General features: G+C 46.3%; 1 protein-coding gene and 1 pseudogene across 1 annotated transcript in view; both read right to left on the bottom strand.

Moving 5' to 3' along the window:
• The window catches only part of LOC105469880 (serotransferrin), a 32,403-nt gene extending 13,142 nt beyond the window's left edge, over positions 1-19,261 (bottom strand). The window contains exons 1-11 of the mRNA XM_011721456.2: positions 19,107-19,261; positions 16,996-17,168; positions 12,254-12,362; positions 11,316-11,492; positions 10,497-10,629; positions 9,639-9,694; positions 8,967-9,145; positions 8,020-8,197; positions 6,640-6,794; positions 1,608-1,701; positions 981-1,016 (exon numbers count right to left, since the gene is read on the bottom strand). Of these exons, the coding sequence (XP_011719758.2) occupies positions 981-1,016; positions 1,608-1,701; positions 6,640-6,794; positions 8,020-8,197; positions 8,967-9,145; positions 9,639-9,694; positions 10,497-10,629; positions 11,316-11,492; positions 12,254-12,362; positions 16,996-17,168; positions 19,107-19,149 (1,333 nt within the window). The 5' untranslated portion in view covers positions 19,150-19,261. The remainder of the gene's footprint in view (positions 1-980; positions 1,017-1,607; positions 1,702-6,639; positions 6,795-8,019; positions 8,198-8,966; positions 9,146-9,638; positions 9,695-10,496; positions 10,630-11,315; positions 11,493-12,253; positions 12,363-16,995; positions 17,169-19,106) is intronic.
• Positions 1,708-5,601, bottom strand: LOC105469879 (fatty acid CoA ligase Acsl3-like; annotated as a pseudogene).
• Positions 19,262-25,091: the final 5,830 nt, after the last annotated feature.

The following is a 25,091-nucleotide window of genomic DNA, read 5'->3' as shown; positions in this document are numbered from 1 at the left end:
TAAAAGATCAATAAGCAAATGAGAAAAATTGGGCCAAACATTTTCTGATAAGGAGAACATAGTTTTATACCAAAATAAATATGCAAAATAGAAAATGTCAGTATCAAGTCAGCTGCCATTTTCAGCAGCAAATATATACTGGTCCTTAAAATGGGAAATAGAACATTAACCTACGATTTCGGTTTGCCAGTTTAATTAATTCAGATTACAAAACAGAATCTTTATTTTCCATAGAATAAGAATGGCTTTTTCTATATCTGCCGAAGGGCTTAGCTCCCCAAGTGATGGGGAGAGGCTGCGAGGTTGTAATGAGTGGAAGTGGCAAGGACAGACTTGTACAGTAATGGCTGCCTGGAATGTGACCTGTAGGGGCCTGAGCAGAGGGGGGCAGTGCCCGCGTTGGTGTACGACTTCCTGACTTGCTCCTGCTCTGTTTCTTCGTATGTACCCTTAGCCAGAGCCCTGGGTGACAGCCAGGTGTGCCTGGGTTCCTGGACCCAGCCCTGGCTGGAAGGTCAGATAATTTTATGTTCCTTGATATCTGCCTGTGTGAAGCTCTCTACTGAGCCCTATAAGGAAAAAATAAGCAAAGTTCCTTAGTTGGTGCTCACTCTTATCTGAAAATGTGTAGGCCTCATGTCATGTAAGTTGAGGATCAGTGGGAAAGACCTGGATTTCCCTTCCTAGATATATAATCCTAGATGATCTGTCTGTAAACTCCCTGAGCTTAGGGTCTACTTGTGTATCCTTAGACGATGCCAAAACCTACCTTATAACATTAAATGAAAAATCCTGTGTGCAAGCCATGGCAAGTGTAAAGGGATAATCATCATGATCAATTACTATCCTTCCATGATTTGCTCACATTGTAAAAATTGGTCTCTTACAGTGCCTTATATACTTGAATTTTAAATCAAGCCAATTCCCCAAAACAATGGGAATTTATCTTTTACCTCCAGAGGTTATCAATTCCAACTCACCTTCCTCTGCTGTATTCTCACAATTAGGGTTGGGTGCTGGAGAAAAGAAAATGAAGAAGGCGTTAAACCCTTATGTATAGATTGGGAAACCATGCCTTTTTTTATACTGCAGCTAAGAATAAAGAAAGTCAGAGAAAACTATGCATGTTACCAATTCCCAACAAGTCCAGACTCTCTGGCTCATGCAAGTCCATTTCACCTCCTGGCCTCTGGAATTTATCCACAAACTGTGAATGTCAAGTTTCCTGCCCTGTCTGCATTGAGCCCACAGAGGAGTGCTGGCCAACTATATTTAGATCCTAGCAACAGGGCATTGAGAGAAGTGTGAGTTTTGGAACCTGGAAGACTGCCAGGAATCCCAGCTGTCCTTTGCAATGGGGTCGTCTTTAGTGAGGACTTCCCAGTGCAGAACTTTCATTTCCCATTTCTGGAATGTACTATAACTCCCAACCTTCAAGATAAATATGGGGATTTGAGATGATGGAGCCCAGAGCTTGCAAAGTAGGAGGTGCTCAGAGAGGGAAAGCTTTGTGGCAGCTGTGGTATGAATCAGGCTGTGATTTTTCCATCTCCTCTCTCCATGGCCCAGAGGGAAGAAAACACAGAGAGGTGCTCCCCAACACTTACTGTTGTAGTTTTCTGCCAAGACAGGCACCAGACCACACATGCCCGCTATGTAGACAAACCCTCCATCCAAGCTCATAGCATCGGCTTCTCCATTCTGCAAAAACACAGTAAATCACAGCAGATGAAAAGAGGCTGTTTCCTGTGCCACCCACCTTTCCAGCTGTTTCCCTGAAGCAGCCTTACCAGCACATGAGTGCCAGGGAGACAGCAGGTGCTGATACTGAATCCCCAAAGGATCAACCAGGCACACTCAGCAGAGAAAATCAAATGTACTCTCATTTTTCACCCAACCATCGTGAACTGATCATCAACTCCAGGTGCCTAGTTCAAGAGCAAAGACCCACATTCAGTCTTCTTGCCCTCTCATAGGACACACTGTCCCAGAGACACTCCTACAACACATTTCTGACACCAAGAATTCTCATGTGCAGATGGATGAGTGGAGTCAGAGACTCGTGGCTGTGGCTGTGGAACACAGCACCTTCTGAAGGGGGCTCTAGCCTCTAATGTAAGCCTCCTTGGCTGAGTGCTATTTCCGTGTTTGGTGCATACAACGTGTTTAATGAATGAGTCAAATATTTTCAAATGATCTAAATCTCAGCTCTAATAAGTCCCAAATTTCAGAAATGCTTAGATTCAATGAGGTTTGTAAGATTTCCCTTTGACCTGGCAATATACTTTCTAGTAATAAACCATAAAAGAACAATCAGACTGGTGGGCAACTATTTAGACAAAATGTGTAAGTGGGCAAAAATAACAGGTGTGATTTATAATAGCAAAAAGAAAATTAAACTAAATCCTCAATGACAGAGAATAGCTAAATAAATGGAAGCATATCCATACTATGGAACAGATATCAACATTAAAATATCATCTGTTTTTCCTTTAAAACATAAGTTGGCTATATTTATTTCTCTCAATTTATGCAAGATAATTATTACACATCAGTAAATATTATCTTCAATAATGATTTGATTCATAAGTATTTGAAATGTATGTAATTTCACATCAACAGCCTTGCATTTTTTTAATACTGTAAGTTAAAAAGCACCCCCCAACGGCCACTTTATATACTTTCAATATCTCCCTCTACACATCCAAACTTTAAAAAGTCATAAATCGAACATATAGGTCATGTTTAGAAACTTGAGGTTTTAGAAATCTGCTTCCTCAATATGATTCAGAAAACTCCTTATACTGACAATACAGTCACAGGTGGTAAAGGTAGTTGTAGGAGGGAAAAGGAAAAAAGAGACAGACACAAGTTTGCTCTCCTACTATTTTACTAATCCTGTCCATTGAAGATGGTGATGTCTTAAGAAGTAAAAGTCTAGGTTGAATATGAGGAATGGAGTTTGCCTCACGGTTTGAAACATGCATTTCAAATAATTTCCTATTTGATTTGAGCTCACTGTAGCAAACTGATGCCAAAAGAGAAAAATCATTTCTTCCACACATTCGCTCAGAGTCTGCCTGGTAATGTGTATTAAACTCTTTGTGTTTTAGCTTGAAGGCACCTGTCGCCAGACCAGTTTCAGGATCCATAGGTCAGGGCTCAAACCAATTTTTAATGGATTTTCAAACTTTTTCAGACATGCTCAAATAGCAGCTTCAGAAAGTACTTTAAGTCTGGTAGTCCCCTCTTATCCTCAAGAGATATGTTCCAAGACCCTCAGTCTTGGAACCTGAAATCCTATACAATGTTTATTTCCTATACATACTAGCCTATAATAAAGTTTATAAATTAGGCACAGTAAGAGATTAACAACAATAATAAAACAGAACAATTATTACATACTATAATAAAAGTTATATTAATGTGCTCGCTCTCTCTCTCAAAGTATCTTAACATTTTTGGACCACAGTTGACTGTAGGTATAACCCAAGAAAGCAAAACCTCACATAAAGGGGGACTACTGCACCTCATCTTCTGTTTCACAACTGTTAAACAGCTCCTTCCAAGTTCCTGGAAGTCCTTTCTTTCAAATTAGTTCTGTTCCTTTTGATTTGGCATAACAAATCCAATGACATAAGAAGGATTAACTGTTTGCAAATGCACAAACGTCATCTATTACTGGGAGATTCTTCAGAGTTGGCTGTACTTTCCCAAGGGAAACACAGTCTCCTGCCTGTAGTTTTACAAGGTCGTTTTTATGATCAATCATCTGTAAACAACCATCAAACTCTCCAGTATCTCCAGAACATAACCACTTCTGCCCATTTCCATCTTCAAAGAAATCAGCTTTTGTTTCTGCTTCATTTCTGTAGCATCCCATTGTCACATTTTAGCCACTGATAAGAATTCCACCTCTGGGATGTGGTTTTTCAATATTAAAGTATCCACCTTCCTCCCAGTTCTTTAATTTCACAGCAAACTAATGGGACTCCCACTTCTACCAGCATTGTAATCCACACATCTGTAATTGTTCCAGCCCCTGTAGGTTCAGTGAGTCTGTATCCCTGACCACAACAAAAACATACTCATGAACTTGCTGCGTGTTGCAGAAAGTGGAGCACTTTCGTACAATAAAAACTGAATATTTCCACCTAGCAAAGCTGAATATTTTCACAATTTCCAGAAAACAAAGCTGCCACACAATCCAGTACTATGCTCTTTTGAAATGTGTTCCATTTTATAATTATAGGCCAGAATAAACAGATTGTGTTGAAGACTACTCATTTCATACACTTTATTCATGACATTTTGGTAGATCTGATCCATGATTTCCAGAACAGCTGCCATCAGTGTTGGTTTCAACCTGGAAGGAAGTAGACCCTTTGCTTCCGGTTTTTTGTTTTCTTGTTTTTTTTTGAGATGGTGTCTCACTATGTTTCCCAGGCTGGACTCAAACTCCTGGGCTCAAGCAATCCTCCTACCTCAGCCCCCTGAGTAGCTGGTACTACAACTGCATGCCACAGTGTCCAGCCCATTTTTTACTTTAAAAGACTGATCCACTAAAGTCTGGGGTGAAGAGTAGCCAAGCAGGCATCCATGAGAAAAACAAAGAAGCTCAACACTTAATTCTAGAACATGAACCAGAGGCAAATATCCAATGTAGTCATCTTCCTCTTCCAGTCTGGGAATCCTTTCCGCCATCCCAGTAATACCAGTAATGATGTTTCTATGCCAGATCATGACTCCCTTTGGAAGTCCTGTGTGTCTACTCATGAACATGATTACTGCAGTAACTGAGGGCACTGGTCGCTCTGGGATCTGTTTTCCACATTCACCTTCGCTTTCTACTGCAGCCATGGTGTCACGATAACAACCTTGGGAAATTGGGACAGGTCAGTGGCTTCCCGTTGACAGTGATGATGTGTCACAGGTGTGGGACCAAATAAACTATGTCTTTCAACTTTGTTTCCAATAATTCTTTACTAGCAATGATATTGGTTACTTCTGTTTCATTAATCCACAGACCCTGGACCTCCTAAAGTAGCATATAATTTTATGAACTAAATGTTATGCATGAAACATACCTGTCCAGCAATCATCCACTTGGACGTGGTCTCACAGAACATGGCAATGTTGGTCTTTGGTTTCTGCCCCAACATCTGTAAGCTATTTCCAATGTTAAAGGCTCAAACGATATCTTCATAGGAGAGCAAATTATGATGTCCAAGAAGAACCTTTTAAAATATGTTTCCATTGGGTTGTACTTCATCATCTTCATTTAAGATTTCACATGTTCCCAAGAGTCTTTTGTTGTTCCCTTTTTTACAGACGTAAAAACTTTATCTATTGTCTCACATCCAGAGTATAATATTGAAGCCCAACCACTCAAACTGCTAACAGATTTGTATAGACTCAGGTTTTGAATTTGTAGGCTTTGCTTTAACTTAGTTTGGTTTTTCTTGTCTTGACTCAGACAAAAACTAAAATGGAATGTATGTTAAAATAGGATAAAGTGATACTTATAAATTGTATGAAATATAAAAGAATGGGACTGATGGTCTGTTTTTGCTTCATGGTAGATAGTTCTGAAGATATATGGTTATTCGTAAGTGCTCAAAAAGTAGAATTAACATATTTCAGCAAAAATCAGTTGACAATGGCAAGAGGTACTAGTGACTTTATAATATGCATCTTTGTTTCAATATATTTGCTGATTTATTATAAAGGATCCAACTCAAGAATAGCCAAATGGAAGAGACACAGAGGGCAAGAAATGTGGGGAGGAGGGGGAGTGGAGCTTGGCACTTCATGTTCTCTCTGGGCAAACCACTCTCCCCCATCTCGATGTATGCACTAACACAGAAGCTCCAGATTAGGTTTTACAAGAATGATTTATGACATGGGAAAAGCTTACTAGAGACTGTGAGGTGAGTAAAAGATAGCAAGCAACCTATAAGAAATGATCCCAATAAGAGAATTTTCTCTGAATTACATGATTATAAGTACTTTTCATTTCTTCTTAATATCATTTAGGATTTTAAAAATTATCTGTAAGCCAATATGGAATACACTTTCTTAAAAACAACAACAACAACAACAACAACAACAACAACAACAACAAAACCAAAAAAAAAAAAAAAGTTTTGAGAGACAAGGTTCTGCTAAGTTGCTAGCCTTGAACTCCTGGGCTCAAGCAATCCTCCTGCCTCAGCCTCCCAAGTAGCTGGGACTACAGATGCATGCCACTATGCCTGGCTAGGATACTCTTTTGATCAACAAAGCAAATTTGTACCTGCTTGGATCCTACCAGTTACTCAGGATCTTACCACAGTGACCATGGCACACCACTGGTCTCAGGACACCCACACCATGGTCCAGCCTCCCTAAGCAGGCACCGCTCAGCCTGCCCTTTCACCATACACTCATACAAGGAGGAAACTGAGCCCTGTGGGCATCCTTCAGATCCACAAACTCAAAGATTCTGAACCTCCAGTGGGACTGTGCTCACATAGTCAGGGCAAGGTTCCTGGGAGCCAGGTTTTTGCATCATTCCCAGGAACACTCACTAGCTCAGTCTTGGGGGTCAGCAGGCAGCAGTGACAGGGACAGTGCCCTAGGAAGGCTGGAGTGACATACCATGATCTTGGCGATGCAGTCTTCGGTGGTCTCTGCTGATTCACACTCTATTTTCCCTGCACTGTTAACGCTCCACTCATCACACTTGAGCCTCTCGTGGTGGCTCAGCGCACACCACTTCACAGGCTTGCATTCATCTGTTGGGGCTTCTGGGCCTATGGCATAAAAAAAAGAACCAGAGATCAGAAGCGGCCCTAGCTGTTGCCTGGTGTTTATCAGCACTACTCACGGTCTTCATGCAAATGCTGGGATTCGCCAGTAATAAACAGTCCCATTCAAGGAATTAATCATCTTAGAAAGCAAAGTCAATGCACAATCTCTTGGGTGACTTCTCATTTAGATTTAGTTTTTTATGTCTTCTGAGAAGCCAACCTTCCTCTCCAACCTCTGGGCACCATATGACCTCTGGCTGTTTTTTTCCTTCTTGTTTTTCAGATAGCATTTAACTACCGGAGGTGTTCTTATTTATATGTTCATTGTTTATTGTCAGGTTTTCTGCAGGTGAACATAAGCTCCAACAGAGAAAGGGTCCTGCCTGTCTTGTTCACCAGGGCATCCTCAGGGTTAGGGCAATGCTAACACATGGTCAGCATAATAAATGTCTGATGAATAAATGTGCATCTGCTCATCTTTCAGACTGAGCTCAAGAGTCACTTCCTCAAGGAAGCCTTGCCTTAACCCCAAGTCCAGGATCTGTTTTTCTTTGTTTTGCACTCTCATAGGGCCATGGTATTTTGTTGTCAAAGTTTTCCCCTTTTAAGCATATCTCTTATTTTGTAATTCATCATTCAATAGCATGACTATTTATTAAACATTTATCTTCTCCCCAGTTTGAAATTTCCAGAACAACAGAATCAAATATATATTTGTCATGCCATCCTATATCCAGCACCTAGCAGAGCATATGGCTAGATGTTCAATAAATGTCTGCTGAAGAAATTAATGGTCAAGCAAAACCACAATGACTCAATGAAATTCAGGACTGGGATCAACCTCTCTCAAAACGCCTCTTCATTATGGCACATGTTGACTGGCTGGAGATGTGCAATACATAATAATTTTGTTCTATTTCATTTACTCTGTGATAAGCTAATTGGCTTCACAAAGTAGGCAAGGCAGTCCTGATTGATGCAAAGGAAATACTGGAACCAATTCAAGTCATTTTAAAAGTGGATTTCCTTTAAAGCCCATGGTGACATCAAGGCCATCTCATAATGACTAATGCCATTCAGCATCAGTCTAACACTGGGCTCACAGACAGGTCAGAAAAAGGAGCATCAGGAGAGGCATGCAGGTCCCTTAAAAGACTCAATCTCTGGCCCCTGTGCTCACCAGGTTTCCCAAGTGCTTGTGGTCACCTGCTTCCTCCCAGGTACTCACATGTGCCTTCCCGTAGATTCCGGATGGCAGTGATATACTCATAGCCCAGGTACATCTTGGCATCCATCCTTGGGGGGACTTTTAAAAATCCGTGGGCAGAGTCCTTAAACAGCAGGTCCTTCCCATGAGGAGAGCTGAATAGTTGGAATTCTTTTGATTTGTCTTTACCAAAATGTTCCTGTTCATAGAAAAACAGAATAGTGGATGGCAACAGAGAAGAAAGGAGGCTGAGAAATGGGACTGAAGTTAAAACAAGTCTCTGCAGGAAACAACATGAAAAAGTTCAAGATGCCAGGAGAGAGGGCAATCGGACCTGCTCCTGCTCACCCAGCACTTCCTCTGCCCATAGCCCTTGTGGGTCCGCGATTTCCCTGAACCTGCTTCTGTGCCTGTCTCCCGGAACGGAACGGGTTGAAACATCAGTGAGAACAAGAAATGTGGCTAATCCAGAGGCTGCCCTGTGTGGGTGCCAATCAAACTCTCAGTGGACAGATGGGAGGGCTGGGCAAGAGGAAGCTGGCTGAACCCAAATCACAAGCTCTCGGGAAGTAAAGCCGCTGTGCGAGCAGCCCCCTCCCAGCCAGGCTGAGGGGAATGGGGAGAGAGACCATTTCCTTCTGGGAGGGCCATGGAAAGCCTCCTTGGGGTGGGGTTTAGCTTTGGGCCTTGAAGGTCTGGTTTAGGTAAAAAGGAATGGAACAGAGCAATTCAGAGCCTCTTCAGATATCACCAGCCACAAAGGCAAGGGCAGCAGATGGTAGCACCACAGCAGACTCCCTGCTGCTCTGTGAGGAGTCCCAGCTTTTAGAGAATTTAATGGCATGTGGCATGGCTCCCACTGTATCCTGAACATGCAGACTTCCAGAGTGACAAGATGGCCAGGAGGAAAACCCCCAAATCCAAGCAGAGAGCACTAAGCTGGAGGGGAGGATGGCAGGTGGGGATACCTGGGCCTGGTTGAGAAGCTCCCAGATCAAGTCCTCCTTGCCACCCACACTTCGGGCCACGACGGTGTGAGAAGGGACCCGGGCCAAGTGGCAGTCCTTGTATTCATCTACCGACTTCCGGGTGTTGTCCAGGCAAAGCAGCTCATACTGGTCCCTGTCAGCCTTGTTTGCCAAGTTCTCTGGGGAGGGAAAGCCCAGGTGAGCCTAATGCAGGAGAGCCATGGGCTGTGGTGCCCATCCTTGAAATTCCATTGATCATAGAAAGTATGAGCTGAGAGACCTGGAGTGACCACTGAAGGCCAGAGGACATGCAGAAAAATGACTTGCTCAAGACCCCACAGCCAGGTAAAGGTTTCTGATGCCCATGCAGCAGTGATTGCTCCTCATTCCACCATGAGCCTGACCTTAGCAGGACCAACCCCCAGTCTTTGGTTATGGCAACACTACCCCAGAGGCAGAAGCACTGTGTGAAGAGGTCGAATGATGGAAAGAGGCCCAGGAATCCAGATGGGGACCCTGTAGGTACCTAATTCTGCACAGGTGGAAACCCAGGCAATGATAAAGGAGAAATACAGTATGCTCATGTCCAACGACTGAGCATGAAAAAGGGAACACGGAAAAAGAACACCCACTATTTGGAGGGGCCCTGGTGGATTTTTGTCCCATACTTACCAAATATAGTCGAGTGCTTCACAAAGGCCACATCCCCAGCACCATCCTTCAGACACCTGGGTGAAAGAAACACATCAGCAGGGCTCCTGCAGGGCAGGCCCTTTTCCACCTGCATCTGGAGAGTCTGATCACACTGTCCAGCACTCATACAAGGTTAGAGCCTGGGGAAGGCCTCTGTGCAGCCCTGTAGCTGAAGCAACGCCATGTGGTGTGCAGACCTCCAGGGCAGTGCTGAGATGGGGGAATGAGCTCGCACAAGATAAAAAGCCCTAGTAACCCAAAGAACCAAATGCAACTGAAGATATTTTCATGTGAAAAGAGTTTTTAAACTTCTGGAATAGAAGATAATGGTATAGTGTCTCCTGAGGGTGAAAATGTGTCCTTGGCTGGTTGTAAAACTTTAGGATATAATCAAGGTAAAAAGAGAGAGCAAGAAATCAGCTTCCCAAATAGAGACAGTGATGGGGGCAGGAGATAGGCAGTGTACTGAGCAGGTGACACTGCTGGGATTGAGGGAAGAGGGCCAGTCCCTGGACAGTGGGCCCAGACACCAGAGGCATGATTGTCCTTTCAGGCTCTGCCTGATCCACTGAGAGGAGACCCTGACCAGGCTCAAGGTCTCTGGGGAGAGAGGAAGGGCCCCCAGGAAAAGGGCCTGCTTGTCAGGGTCAGATGAAAGGGAACATGGGCTGGCTTGGCCTAGGAGTCCCAGGTTGTGCTTCTGACTCACTGGGAGGGGATTAGGCCACCTTGATGCCCCTGTAGGCAGGCAGGGCTCGGCTTTGGACCAGCAAAGAATTCTCACCCTGAGGACATTTGGCACTTTGGCCACCATGGAGCAGCAGACATCTCACTCACTTGAAGGCTCCTGAGTAGCTGAAGTATTGATTAAGGGTGGAGCAGCCACACCCTGGACACAGTTGACACAGCTGGGGGAAGTCCGTCCCATCCGCACACGGGACACAGCTGCCCGAGAAGAAATTGGCCACTGCTGCTCAGCACAGAGAAATGGACCACAGAGCATGAGTGAGGTTGGCCACAGCCAAAGGCATCACCCCGCCCAGGCCCATCAGGGAACAGAGGGGACTAAAACCAAACCAGAACATGCAGTCCCAGCTTGCCCTTATGCTAACTCATCAAGATCAAGGATTTCTAATAGGAACAGTTGACCTCTGTCTTGCCACCATCCATCTGAGGAAGGCCTATGCTTCCCATTAACCAAGGCCTATCTTGGGTCTTTCTCAGTGCACGCTCTCCCTGCTTTGTCAGAGGCTGCAACAGCTCAGAGAGAGGTCCCCTCTGGGATCCATGCCCCAGACATAGAACTGCCTAGAGAGGTGCAGGGTTCCAGAGAAATCTCCAGGAAAGAAATCCAGAGAAGTGGACAAGAGAGCCACCATCGTCTAGACTGAAACCCTCTGCCGAGCCTTGCACCCTCTCCTCACTCATCAGAACAGCCTCTGCTGGGGTGTCGGGAGCTCAGAGCAGAAAAAAATCTCAGCTCTACCTCCCATGCGCTGCTGGTGCAGCAGACCCGCCAGTTTAAAGTTGGTTAACCTCCTTCCCCCACCTGAGTTCATCCCACATGTCTGCTGAGGGTGATTGCCTAGTGTGGCCTGTGTGGGCATCTGGAGCAGAGGCAGCTGCTTGAGGGCACCCAACCTCCCGCCAGCTTACCTTTCTCAAGAGGTTTACGTGGCTCAGGTAAGTCACAGTAAAGTAAGCCTATGGGGATGTTCCACCCAGCGGACCTGCCCAGGCCCGTGTGGCAGGACTTCCTGCCTCGAAGTTGGTTCATCTGGAAGTCACTATCCTTCTTCACCACAGCAACAGCATAATAGAAAGTCTGTGGATCTGCAAAGGCACAGTGTGAATGGAAAGCCTTCAGCCTGGTGCAGGGAAACATGGCTCATCACCACGGGACTCTTGAGGAGGGAGGGGAGTGGAGAGGCCTTGCTTTTACTGGACTGGGCGATAAGGAGGAGGGAATCAGGAAAACCTGCCTAGGCTTGCAGGGGAGAGAGAAGACCATAGAAGGTATATTTGTAATGTTACCCCTCCAGGCAAACAGGGGCAAGAAGGCCACATGCACATGTGTCCTGAATGCTTTGCCTCCCCTGGCCCTGCAGCATGTCTGCCTACACCTACCAACCCCAGCCACCAGGAGACTGGAGCTGTGGCAACAGAGGCCCATCAAAGTATTTCCTGTCCGCTGGCACAGGCCCAGGGACAGTCAGGTTGATCTCAGAAGACTTGCAGTGCTGCTGGCATCTGAGTGTGTGCTCCAGAGTGACCTCTTCCATGTGAGTGGTACCTATGGCTCCAGAGGCCTCCAGGGACCCCAGGCGTATCACTAGACCGCAGCAGGTCAAGCTGCACACAGTCTGCTGTGTTTGTCTGGTAAGCATATCCCCCTGGCGCAGGGGTCAGTTTTAGGAGCACCAGTCCTCGGCCAGCCCCAAGCCCCCGGAGGCCTTGCTGTGTGGCTGTGGTGGCTGATGGGGCCCCTCATTCCCTACTCACTCTCCAAAGATGAAAACCTGCCTGTAAAACACAAGACTCAGCATAGAGAATAAGGGTGACAAGTTCTTCCTGGGGTCCCAGGGAGAACTTACCCTCTTTTGACCCGTAGAACTCTGCCACCACAGGCTTCAGGTTATTGGGAGCCAGGTAAGCGTCATACACCAAACCCGCATCCAGTGTCACAGCGTCCGCTTCGTTTGCCTGAAAGAGAACAGGCCAGTCCTAGATGAAGCCCTGACTTCCAAGGAAGGCCCACCTCAACCCGCACAAGTGGAGAGTGGCTACCAGGACTCCACGGACCCAGGGCCAGAACTTGACTAGACCATGTACAGCCCTGCTGGCTTCAGGTGACTCTGTCTCCCTTGCAAGGGCACTTAGCCACCAAATTCCTATTCCTTATGCATAGAGGGAGGGATGGATTGTGTTTCTCTTTTCCCTGGTGAGGTGCTCAGCTCCTGGTCAAAAATCCTACGTGATTTTACCATAGGCAATTACGAAGGCTTAACCTGGCAGGCTCCGTGGGAGAAAGCCGCCCACGCCACCGCAGACTCAGAGCACAGCCAGTGCAATGCAATCTCTGGAGCGGACTCAGCTGGCAAGGATGCAGCTCGCTTGGGGTGGCCACGCTCTTTTTACACCTGTTTTCATTCCTAACCCATGACCTTTGCTCAGAGACCTCTTTATTTTGAGACTTCCTTTGAGGTCTTCCTCAGGTGCTTCTGTGGAGATTTTTTTTTCTAGGGGAAGATGGAAACCTTGAAAACATTCATCTTCACTCTGACTCGGTACTCAATGCTCTTCCTTCCTGTCCTGGGTCCATAAAACTGCAGGACCCTTTTGCTGAGGGATTGGGCACTTTCTCTGGGTTTAGCTTCTTGGTAATACTATGTACTGAATGATCAAAGGCTTGATTATTGCTTCCATTTTTGCTCATCTCTGGTATAACTGTCTACTTCAACACATGGGCAGCTCATCTCTCTATCTCAGCTCCATTTTACAAGTGAGAAATCTGAGGCACAGAAAGGTTAAGTCACTTCCCCTGGCCACGTAGCCAGTAAGTCATGGAGCTGGGATTTGAGTCCAGACAGTCCGGGTTTATTTCTTATCATTACACTGTTACTTCAGGTTATGTTTCTTTTTGACTTTGTGCTTCTATAAGCCCTCATCTTTAAATCAACAGCTCCCTTGAAATACTATAGCTGCCTTCTTACTTGATCTATAATTTTATTTTCTTTTTATGTAAATCCTTAAAGTGAGCCAAACTCTCTTTTATTTAGACACTTAAACACATAGTTTTACTCCTTTTGTGCTTTAAATGTCTTTAATCAAAATGATTTTTCCAGAAGTCCTTGCCGGTTCTCTATGAAGATTTCCTATTGATCAAATTACAAAGCAGGCCAGGTACAGTGGCTCATACCTGTAATTCCAGCACTTTGGGAAGCCAAGGCAAGCGGATCACCTGAGGTTAGGAGTTCGAGACCAGCCTAGCCAACATGGTGAAACCTTGTCTCTACCAAAACGAACAAAAATTAGCTGGGCTTGGTGGTGCATGCCTGTAATCCCAGCTACCTGGGAGGCTGAGGCAGGAGAATTGCTTGAACCTAGGATGCAGAGGTTGCAGTGAGCTGAGATTGCACCATTACACTCTAGCCTGGGTGACAGAGCAAGACTCTCAAAAAACAAAACAAAATGAAACAAAACAAATTACAAAACAAAAACTATAGTTCCATGAGCTTTGTTATGTTACAATCAAGTAATAAGACAATAGCATTTCTAAATGAAATAAAATATGTTGTAAGCCAAACTATATCAGACGTCTCACTCTTGTTCCCCAGGCTTGAGTGCAATGGCTCCATCTCGGCTCATTGCAACCTCTGTCTCCCAGGTTCAAATGATTCTCCTGCCTTTGCCTCCCAAGGAGCTGGGATTAAGGTGCCTGCCACCACGCCCGGCTAATTTTTGTATTTTTTTTAGTAGAGACGGGGTTTCACCATGTTGGCCAGGCTGATCTCGAACTCCTGACAGGTGATCCGCCCGCCTCGGCCTCCCAAAGTGCTGGGATTACAGGCATGAGCCACCGTGCCCAGCCAATTTTAAACATTTTGAAGTGTACATTTTACTGGCATTAAGTACATGCATTCACATTGTTTTATAACCCTCACTGCCATCTCCAGAAACTGAAACTCTTTACCCATTAAACAATTATCTCCTATTTCTCCCCGACCCCAACCCCTGGAGGTCACTATGCTACTTTCTGTTTCAATAAATTTGACTATTCTAGATATTTCATAAAAGTGGAATCTTACAATATTTGTCCTTTTGTATCTAGCTTGCTTCACTTATGTTTTCAAGGTTCATCTCAGTGCAGCATGTATCAGAGTTTCATTTATTTTTAAGGCTAAAAATATTTCATCATTTGTGTATACCACATTTTATCTATTCACTCATCAATGGATTTTTTTTGTAAAACATACTTTTAATATACCACAATACAAAACAAAATTAAGAGACACAATGGGCCTTTCTGTTCCACAACAACTAGACCTTATGTATGAAACACACTTTGTGGTTTTGTTTAATCTGCAAACACCTTCCCTTCCCCAGTCCTCACACTGCTGAATAAAAGTGAAGCAAACAAACGAGAGCTTTGCCCAGTGCAGTGGGGCTGGGAGAGTGGTCAGGAACCTGGTCTTTCTTTTCCAAGACACCAAGAAATCACTGGTGGCTCAGGGGCTCAGGGAGCTGAAGAGCTAAGGCCTAAAACACAGGGTCCAGCACTTGAGCTGCAGGGTTCCCAGGGGAACCTGTGCCAGCTGGGAGGGACAGGATTATAATCAAGCAAGCTCTCACAAGTCAAGATAAGCAAACCCAGAAGAAGGAAAGCCCACAGAGAGAAGGCTGGAGGGAAGCCAAGGGGAAGCCAGCAGAATGACACTGGTAGAGGAGGAAAACCCCAGCGCAGATTCCTGGAGGGAAGCCAGGCTTCATCTGGATGTGTCTACCTCTTCCACCTTTTCCCTTCGGCTAACCTCCTGCTTGCTTTGTGCCGAGAACTGTAGAATTTCCCACACTTGACAAGTCTGTCCAAACCCCTGCACTAAGAGACCTGACCAGACTCTGGCACGGCTCCTAACAGAACAAATCTCTGTCCCTGGGATGGCCCTGGTTCCCCTTAAAGTGCTTGCCTGAGAAAACTCAGCGCTGCCAGGAAAATGTATCTGTTTCTTCTAGCCGACACAACTGATGATAGGCCCCTGACCTCCCTTTCCAAGAGCATTTACTAAAAAGGGCTGAAAACTGTGAATATGTATCTCTTGAAACTCACAAGCATCTGCCTCAAGGACTGAGAGCCATTCCTTTGCAACACAATCATCAGGATGGATAGAGTGTCTGTCTCCCAATCTCTGTGGGAGAATAGAGTCCTAATCAAGACAACTGCCAGCTATCAGACACAGCTGGCCTCCTCACATTTACACTGACCAGCCGTTTCTACCTTTTTACTTCTCTGACTCTACAGAGCCCTGCGTTCTCCCCTCCCTCATTCTCCCTTTAAAATGCCCACATCACCGCTGCACAAATCAGAATGGAGCCCAGCTTTTTCCCCCACTGTCAGTAGTTACTGAATGAAACCCACTGTCACTGCCTAAACTAATATCTGGCTGTGCTTATCTTTGACAGCTCCCATCACCCTGGCTTCCCCCTAGCAACTTAAATAAGCCCGCTCTGCTCTGTCTCAGGCCCTTTGCATCTGCTCTTGCTTGCTGCCTGGTGTATTTTACACTGGGACCAACCCAGGCTCAGTCCTTGGGTCTCAGCTTCATTACATCTCTCTTAGAGAGATGGTCTCTGACCACCCAGGACAAAGTGAGTCCCTGTCAGAACACTCTCCTTTTTCCCTCTATTGTACATCCCCACATTTTGGAGTTAGTTGTTTACTTATTCGTGTGTTTTTCTGCTCTCCTGACTAGGCCACGAGCTCCCTGAGGGTAAGGACCAGTGTGTTTAATTCACCACTGCAGCCCCATTGCCCAGCATGGGATCTGACACGTACAGATAGGCAGGGGCAACGTTGAAAGGATGAAGAGCATTTTTGTAGACCTAAGAACAAAGGGATCAGCTGTCACCTGCAATCAAGACACTGTACTCTTCCCCCTGCATGCATCACTCGTCTTCTCAGTTGTGTATCAAAAGCTGCCAAAGAAGGTTATATAATAATTTTGATAGTGGACATTCTTACTTATTTATTTTTTTTGAGATGGAGCCTCATTCTGTCACCTAGGCTGGAGTGCAGTGGCAGGATCTTGGCTCACTGCAACCTCTGCCTCCCCGGTTCAAGCGATTCTCCTGCCTCAGTCTCCCAAGTAGCTAGCTGGGATTACAGGCATGCATCACCATGCCCAGCTAATTTTTGTATTTTTTAGCGGAGATGGGGTTTCACCATGTTGGCCAGGCTGGTCTCAAACTCCTGACCTCAGGTGATCCACCTGCTTCAGCCTCCCAAAGTGCTAGGATTTCAGGCATGAGCTACTGCGCCCAGCCTGATAGCAGGCATTCTTATATTTTTGCTGAGTTCAGAGAACCTAGTGTCTCAAAACAGTCACCCTTGCATCTACTGTGTCTGGAAAGCAAAAGTTAATGTGCTTTTTGACTTTTGCTTTCCAGGCACATTAAAGAAAACCTCCCCATTTCCATTTTTGAAGTGATTTTAATAACAGTCAGGGTTGACTGCCCCATACATCAGCCTCCTACCTGTGAGTAAAGAATTGCTCCAAAGTGACCGGAGGTAGAGAAAGTATGGCTTTCTTCCACTCTCTTTTAGGCAGCAGCGACTTACCGCAATGGCCCTGATGCAATCGAGGTGGGAGGCTTTCTTCACACATGCAACACTGGGACCATCGGATGGAAGGACGCTTTTCATATGGTCGCGGAAACTCTGGCACTTGGTGGCCTCATGCTCTGACACTGCACACCATCTCACACTTTTCTCGGGGACAGCCAGACACAGCCCTGGGGGAGAGAGGCCAGAGATGGAAGAGACCCACTCCCTGTGCTGAGGGAGAGAGAGCATCACCCCTAGAAAGGCCTTGACAGCCACATGCCCTCAGTCCCGTCCTCCTCTCACTCCTGTCCATGAACGCTACAGGGCACAAGTTCTACTGCATTCTGAGACTGGGCCAATAGAACGTTGCCCTAATGGCCTCCCAGTTTCCTACCGACCACCCTCTGCTGGCCAGAGGGATGCAGGCATGACCATCAGCTCCCATCTGGAGATGACAGTCTGCTCTGTCTCCGCCTTGTCTCCTCCCGTCACTGTCCTGGCCCCTGCCCTGCCATGGAACATAAGCCTCAGTGTGCACAGGGCGTTTTCAGCTACCCCAACACATTGGCTCGATACCTCAAACTTTGGAAAGCCAGCAGGGGAGGAACTGCCATCTTTTTGAGAAGAGGGAGTGAGACTCAAAGAATGATGCCTTGTTGTTTTTTTTTTAACCCAAGGTCACCCTGCTTATTGTTGGCCAAGCCAGGCCTAGAATCTGGATCTCCAGACTCTGAGTCTGCTACTCAGAGCACACAAGAAGAAAACATTCTGAGTTACACCCCTTCTTGGCCAGTAGTTGTGGGTAAATTAATGAAAAGAGAATTAATTTGTCTGTGACTCTTGTCTGTTGCTCTCTGTTTAGGAATAACTAAAAACTCCACGAATTCAACAGTCTCCCCTCTGTCTCCACTGAACTCTCCCTCCATTTTCACCACACTTTTTGGCTGCCATTCAGAAAAAAAAAGCTGAAGCCAGCCATGGGTAACTATTAAAATCCATGTGGTTGCAGAGATAGCATCCATATCACATGAGCTTTTGCCCTGTGCCCAAGGCCCCCTGTCATCTCCACTGAAACAACAAATGCTCTTATGTTGTGGGCCACAACAGCAAGGCTGATTCACTGGCTCTGAAGAAGATCTACGAAGCCTGTGGCCAGGAGGCCCACAGCTCTCCAGGATACATGAGGAGGGGCCACCAGGGATGGCCACCCCAGCGACCCCCATCATCCCCCTTGGCCCATGGGAAATCCTAGGAGGCAACATAAGTCTGTGGCAGCCTCTCCTCAAAGCCACACCTCCAGGGTTCCTATAGGCGAGAATGTGTCCTCAGTGGAGCATTACCTTGCACAGCCTGTGAAGTGCTCTGTGTGGGGATAAAGGCAAGTAACGTGGGGTCCTCTCTCAAGGAATTGCTAGCTTATGGGAAGAGACAACTAAACACGGAAGCCCCAACAGTGTGACAAATGCCCCACGAATGGCAGGCAGAAGTTAGAGTATGAAGAGGGCCCCACCTCAGGAGGTCGGGGAGTGAGGTGTCAGTCACTGCCCCATAGCAGGATGTGTGCAACATCCACCACTGGTACCCGGCATCCGCCACCTCGCTGACCCTCACCTGACCCTCCCAGGCAAGTGCTGTGATGACCCCTTCCCTGGTGAGGAGCCAGTCAGGATTTGGATCCAAGAAGTCTGGCTTCAAATCCCATGCTCTGACCGCTCGATGGGCGCTCTGACAGCTCCCAGGGCACCCAGGGGACATCAGACTCTGAAAGGGGGAATGGTCAGACCCGGGAGGCCTTGAATGCCGCACTAAGGAGTTTGGACTTGACAAGAGGCAGCAGCAAAGGGTTTTGATAACCTGATTAGACGTGCTCTGATTTATTGTATTTCACTGCTGCAAGATTTGCTGGACAAAGAGGAGAACGGGAAGGAGACAGTGAGTGCAGTGAAAGGTGTCTAGAGGCCCAAGCAGAGGCCAGGGGTGGGGCGTAGAGAGGCAAGGGAAAGGCACCCAGGCACCCAGGCTTCCAGCCTGAGCGAGGAGTGTATGCAGGCTGCGCGGTGGCCGCCCGGGTTGCAGGGAACGCGCCAGCCAGCAACTCTGCGCTGCTTCCCCGAGCCCGCACTCACCCAGGACGGCGCAGGCCAGCAGGGCTCCCACGGCGAGCCTCATCCTCCGGGTGCGGCGCTGAGCAGCCAGCACAGTCCGACTCGCTTCTGTGCAGCCTCCCGCGCCCCACGTCCTTTTATTCCCGGCCCGGGCCCGCTGGGCGCAATCTTTGACCTCCCGTGTTTGTGCAGCCCAGTTGCCCAATCGCCCCTCTCCCAACCCCCCTTCCTTACTCGCCCCACTGATCACCTCATTTCCTGAGCTCTGGAGACGACCCGCGAGTGGAAGGAGTCCAGCACAGAAATGCTGATGAAAAGGGACATGAAGCACAATCCAGCCATTGTCATCGCGGCTCTCTCGGTGCCAGGAGCGGCTAAGGCGGGCTGGGAACCGGGTGGCTCTGCTCCTGACTCCAGGGCAGCCGAGCTGGTCCGTGCCACCAGTCCTATCTGCGCAGTCCACAGAGGGAGACTCCGAGGCTGGAGAGGGAAAACAACTGCGCCCAGATCCCACACTAGAACGGGAGAATGACAGGCAAAGCCCCTTTTGGGAGAGCATGCAGGAGAAACAAGCTGGCCTCAAGGTCAAAGACAGACTCAGCACCTTTTGCTCCCTACCAGGTGTCCCTCGAAATCCTGCTCCTGGGCTCTCAAAGGTCCCCCACGGAGGAGCTGCTCCTCCTTCCTGCCCCGCTGAGCTCAGGCTCCTGGGCTGGAAAACTTCCTGCCCTCAAGCTTCCTGTGGGACACCTTAGACTGGGGACAGAGTCATAGGGGAAGATGAACTCCCTCCCACAAGAAGGTTCCAGGAACGTGGTCAAGACACTGTGAGGCTCAGAACCAAGTACCATCTTAGCACAAAGCAAGCGGCCCAGTGGAGGGTGTGGCCTGTTCTTACAGCCTGGGACCACCATGTTCCCCTCTAGTCAATGAGTCTCCTAACCGCTTTAATTGCACACACTTATCATGAAAAATACTGAATTTGTGCCTTCTAGATGGTTATATTTTAACTAAAAAATGTGTACACTTTAATCATGCACAAGGAATAGAACTTTGTAAAAGAATGAGCTAAAGATGAAACTCATTTTCGAATGTCGTTTTGCTTATGCGGCCTTATATAGGATTATTATCTCAAGGCATAACATACCTGGGTGAAGGTCAAGATTCCTTCCACGAAGTGTAAATCCAGACTTCGGAGATTTTGCCAAAAGTTACTTCTTCTCCAACCTGACCAGATGGTCCTTCATTCTGTCTCATGTTTTTGTTGACCAAGCCCATACCAAGCCTAGTGGATATGTCAGGTCAGGCATTTGCTTTTTGTTCACTTGTTTTTGTGTTGTCAGAATTATCTCCTAATTCTAGTTTCTTTGTAGAAATCTGTTTAAGGCATGTGTGCATCTCGTGAAGATTGGAGTTAAAGCCAGATTATCTAATCTGTGCATCCGTTTAACTGGGCACATACAAACCCCAAAATATGGAAATAAAAATACCAAAACAAAGGGCAGGGTCGGCACTCCCCTCTTAACCTATAGCATTGTGAGGTGATCCCCATCTTCCCTTAGGACACCTCAAAGGCTCCATCTGTCATGACTGCAGACTCAGGTGGGAGACAGGGCCAATTCACACATTCAATATGAATGAATGATAATGTGTTAATCTTTTGCAATAACAATAAATACAACTGGAAGTTAGGTTATGTTCTCCCACGCTCCAAAAGATGATCTCATATGCAAAGGGGTTACACACCTCCCACTTTAAAGTCCACTGCAGAGGCTTTCTGTTTACAGTGAGGACAGAAGGCAAGTCTGGCTTTCCCAACACATCAGCCTCACCAGCGAGGGAGAGTGACCACTGCTGCTCTGTCTTACTCCCCCCTGGCCCGTCCATGGGTCCCTTGCACTTGAGCCATAGGGAAAGAAGACTCTTGGCATGAGGGCCATATTCCTACTGTCCCTGCAGCAGGCTCTAGGCAGGGGTCTGGATTCATTTGGAGACCTTGAGGTAGGGATGTGAGATGAGCAGGAAAAGTCAGGGGCAAGGCTAACTGGGAGGCACCCGACAGAGCAGCATGCACACGTACAGCTGATGCGTGGACAGGCCCTGTAGTAAGCTTGCAAGGTCTGCCAGAGAGCAGGAAGTGCAGTTACCAAAGGTTGAGCTCATGCCACAAACTCAGGGAAGCTCAACACAGGGCATGGAAAGAAGATGATCAGTGATTCTCCTTCCCTGGAGCCCATCTACATTCATAGACTAAGCCCTGCCGAGGCCACTCTTCCAGCCACAGGTCCATAGCCTACCCAGAGCCCCTGAGCAGGGAGCAACTACCTACTGGCCAGGCTGAGTTCTCTCCAGACCAGCCAACTCTATGCCCTGTCCTCAGAGGGATCCTCTGAGTCCAAGCCAAGACAGGTGCTGGGAAGGAAGTACACAACCTCATGGGATATAAAGGAAGCTCAGACAAGACATAGAGAACTGGTGCTCCCACGTCATCTACACGCACCTAGATGGAGAGGCCCAGGGTCTTGGCTCTTGCTCAGGAGGACAACAGCAGAGCCTCGTGTTTGCCATTCCTTGGATGGGGTAGACAGGGGTGAGGCCAGCTTTGGGGTGTACATGTGTGCATGGCCCTAGCTGTATGGGGTGCCTATGCCTGTATATGTCTGTAGGAGCATGTGAAGGTAAGAGTAACATTACAGCGCTCCATGTCCATGACACTTGTACCTGTGCTCTCACTTATATTCTTTAATTCTACACCAGAGATGCTCTGGAGTTGAAATTCACTGTCCCTTTTTATAGCTTAATGATGGCTGAGACTTACTGGGAGCTTCAGTGAGTACTTACCATACCCCTCTGACTTTGGTGCTTTAGCGTCTGCATCTTACAGATGAGACAAGGAAACTGAGGACCAGAGAGGATGATACCTTGTTCAAGGTCAGCTGCAAAGTCAGAATACAAAAGAAGGCAGTCTGATTCCAGAGTGTACGCATCCACCAGGGACACTGCCTCTCCCAGGAAACCAGGACATGCAGGGGCCAAGGAGCTCACCTGGGGTCACACCGAGAGAGGGACAAACATGAGACACCCAGCCTTGCCATTTCTCCAAAGGCACACAGCCCCCAGGGCTTTGCCAGCACAGGGGCTGGTCAGTCTGGGAGAGGTCCGAGTACCAACTGCAGATCCTTAGACATGGACTGGCTTGATTATGCTCAGCTGGAAGAAAATATCATGTTTTTATCCCCTTGTATGTGTCAGGCACTGTCCTGGGGCAAGATCATTGGGGCAGCCCTGCAAGATAAGATCAGTACCTCCTTTTATCAGATGTGGACATTACAGTCAAATGATGGGTCCTCATTCATGGAGCTCTGAGACCTGAACTCACACTTCCTAAATCTTGGCCTTCTCCAGACCACAGCTGCCTTCTTGATATTGACCTTCTCTTTATTTATTTAGTGGGGGAGGAAAGAGAGGGAGGGAGGTGAGAGAGAAAGAGAAAGAGAAAGAATGAGAGAGGACATAAAGGAAGCTTACAGTTCTAAACCAACCCAAGCATGAGCCAAATCTTTCACCACAAACAGGGCAAAACTCTTAAATTTCAATGGCCCTTAAGGAAATAGCTGCACTCGTGTGTACGTGCAGGAAAATTGGAAAAGCTGAACAGCAGGAGGTGGGTAAGAAAGCAGTGGGCCTCTGAACCAATATTTGTTGTTTCCAAATGTTGCCCAGTTGACACAGAAGCAAAGCAAACAAAGAGCCTCTGTTTTGAGCAGTTCCTCCTGTCCCCCACTCAGTGTCCTCCGCCTGACACCAGAGACTTCTCTGAGCCTGGGTCATCCTTGAGAAGCAGCAACCTGGCAGCCTGAGAACTGACATTCACGAAGCCAGTCACCCTGCAAGCCCGATGGGTCAGGCCGTATGACCAGGGGGCTGGGGACTGGGCAGGGTTCTTTTAGGAAAATGCCAGGCATTTTGAAATGCCACATGACACTACTGCTCGCTCACTCTCGCTCTCTCTCTGTCTCTTTCTCTCTCTTCCGCTCTCTCTCTTTATCTCTGTTCTACCTCTCAGAAGTCCTCGGACAATGAAGATTCTCAAGTTTTCCATTCTTTTCACTGGGGAGTCTATAAAAATACCTGTCTCATGAAGAATAGTCCAGGACCAGGTGGAATGAATTCCATCAAACATTTAAGAAGAATTACAGGGTGGGGGTGGTGGCTCATGCCTGTAATCCTAGGGCTTTGGAAGCTTGAGGCAGGAGGATCACTTGAGCTCAGGAGTTCAAGACCAGCCTGGGCAATATAGTGAGAACTCGTCTCTACAAAAAATTTAAATCAGCTGGACACGGTGGCATGCACCTGTATTGCCGGCTACCTGAGAGGCTAAGGTAAGAGGATTACATGAGCCCAGGAGTTCAAGGCTGCAGTGAGCCAAGATCACGACACTGCATTCCAACCTGGGCAACAAAGTGAGACCCTGTCTCTAAATAAAGTAAAAGGATTATACCAATATATTCCTCCAGGAACAGAAAAGTAGGAACACTCCTTAACTAATGTTTTGAGGACAGTATGTATACTTAGAAAGGAAAAACTAACAAAGACATCATGACAAAGATAAAAAACATAACTTTTATGAACACAGATGCAAAATTTCTACACAAAAGATTAGCAAACAGAATCTAGCAAAATGTAAAAAAGATTAATAAATAATTATCAAATTGGGTTTATTCCAGGAATATAAGCTATCCTTTCAAGTATCAATCACTGTAATATATCATATTAGTGGAATAGTAAAGGAAAGTGGTATGACCCTACCACTCAGTATGGGAACATCATTTAATAAAATTCAATATCCCTTCATAACAAAACCTCTTAGCAAACTTATTCTACAAAACTTTCTCAGTCTGATATCAAGTATCTGTGTGCCATAAAAATCTACAGAAATCATACTTAGTGTGGAATGTTGAATAAAGCTTTCTTGTTGAGATCAGTAAGACCAGATGTTTACTATTATCATTTCTAGTCAAACTTTTACTGGAAGCAGTAAGTAAAAGGATTGGAAAGGAAAAAAATAAACTCTCATCTTTATGCATAATAAATTGTATGTGTATAAAATTCTGAAGAAACTAGAGTATACTTTAGAATAAATGAGTTAAAGCTGGGCGTGGTGGCTCATGTCTATAATCACAGAATTTTGGGAGGCTGAAACAGGCAGATCACCTGAGGTCAGGAGTTTGAGACCAGCATGGCCAACATAGCGAAACCCCTTCTCTACTAAAAATACAGAAATTAGCTAGGTGTGGTGGTGCACACCTGAGTCCCAGCTACTCAGGAGGCTGAGGTGGGAGAATCGCTTGAATCCGGGAGGCAGAATTTGCAGTGATCTGAGATTGCGCCAATACACTCCAGCCTGGGTGATAGAGTGAGGCCCCGTCTCAAAAAAAAAAAAAAAAAAAAAAAAAAAAGAGCTGGATCAAGGTAGGTAAATACACCAAAGTCAATTGTATTTCTATACTCAAATTGGAAAAAAGAAAAGAAAAGAAAAAACACGAAAAATACTACCTAAAGTAACATAAGAAAAACAAATGCCTAGGATTAAATCTATCAAAAGACATCTAAAACTTTTATGCACCAGACTTTAAATTAAGAAACTCAAAGTAAATGGAAAACTATATCTTGAACAGGGAGTGGAAGACTTGATACTGTAGAAATTACAATTCTCCTCAAATTGATGTAGAAATTCAGTGTACTCCCAATTAAATTCCAAATGTTTTTTCATGTAACTTAACAACATAATTCTAAAGTTCGTAAATGAAAATGCAAAAGAGGTGGGCACGGTGGCTCATGCCTGTAATCCCAGCATTTTGGGAGGCCAAGGCAGGAGGATCACTTAAGGTCAGGAGTTCGAGACCAGTTTGGCCAACGTGGTGAAACTCTGTCTCTACTAAAAATACAAAAATTAGCTGGGCATGGTGGCATGTAGCTGTAGTCCTACCTACTTGGGAGGCTGAG

Source organism: Macaca nemestrina, chromosome 2, assembly GCF_043159975.1.
Source record: "Macaca nemestrina isolate mMacNem1 chromosome 2, mMacNem.hap1, whole genome shotgun sequence".
Classification (NCBI taxonomy): domain Eukaryota; kingdom Metazoa; phylum Chordata; class Mammalia; order Primates; family Cercopithecidae; genus Macaca; species Macaca nemestrina.
The sequence above is the reverse complement of the archived record's forward strand: the minus strand, read 5'-3'. Positions and strand labels throughout refer to the sequence as shown.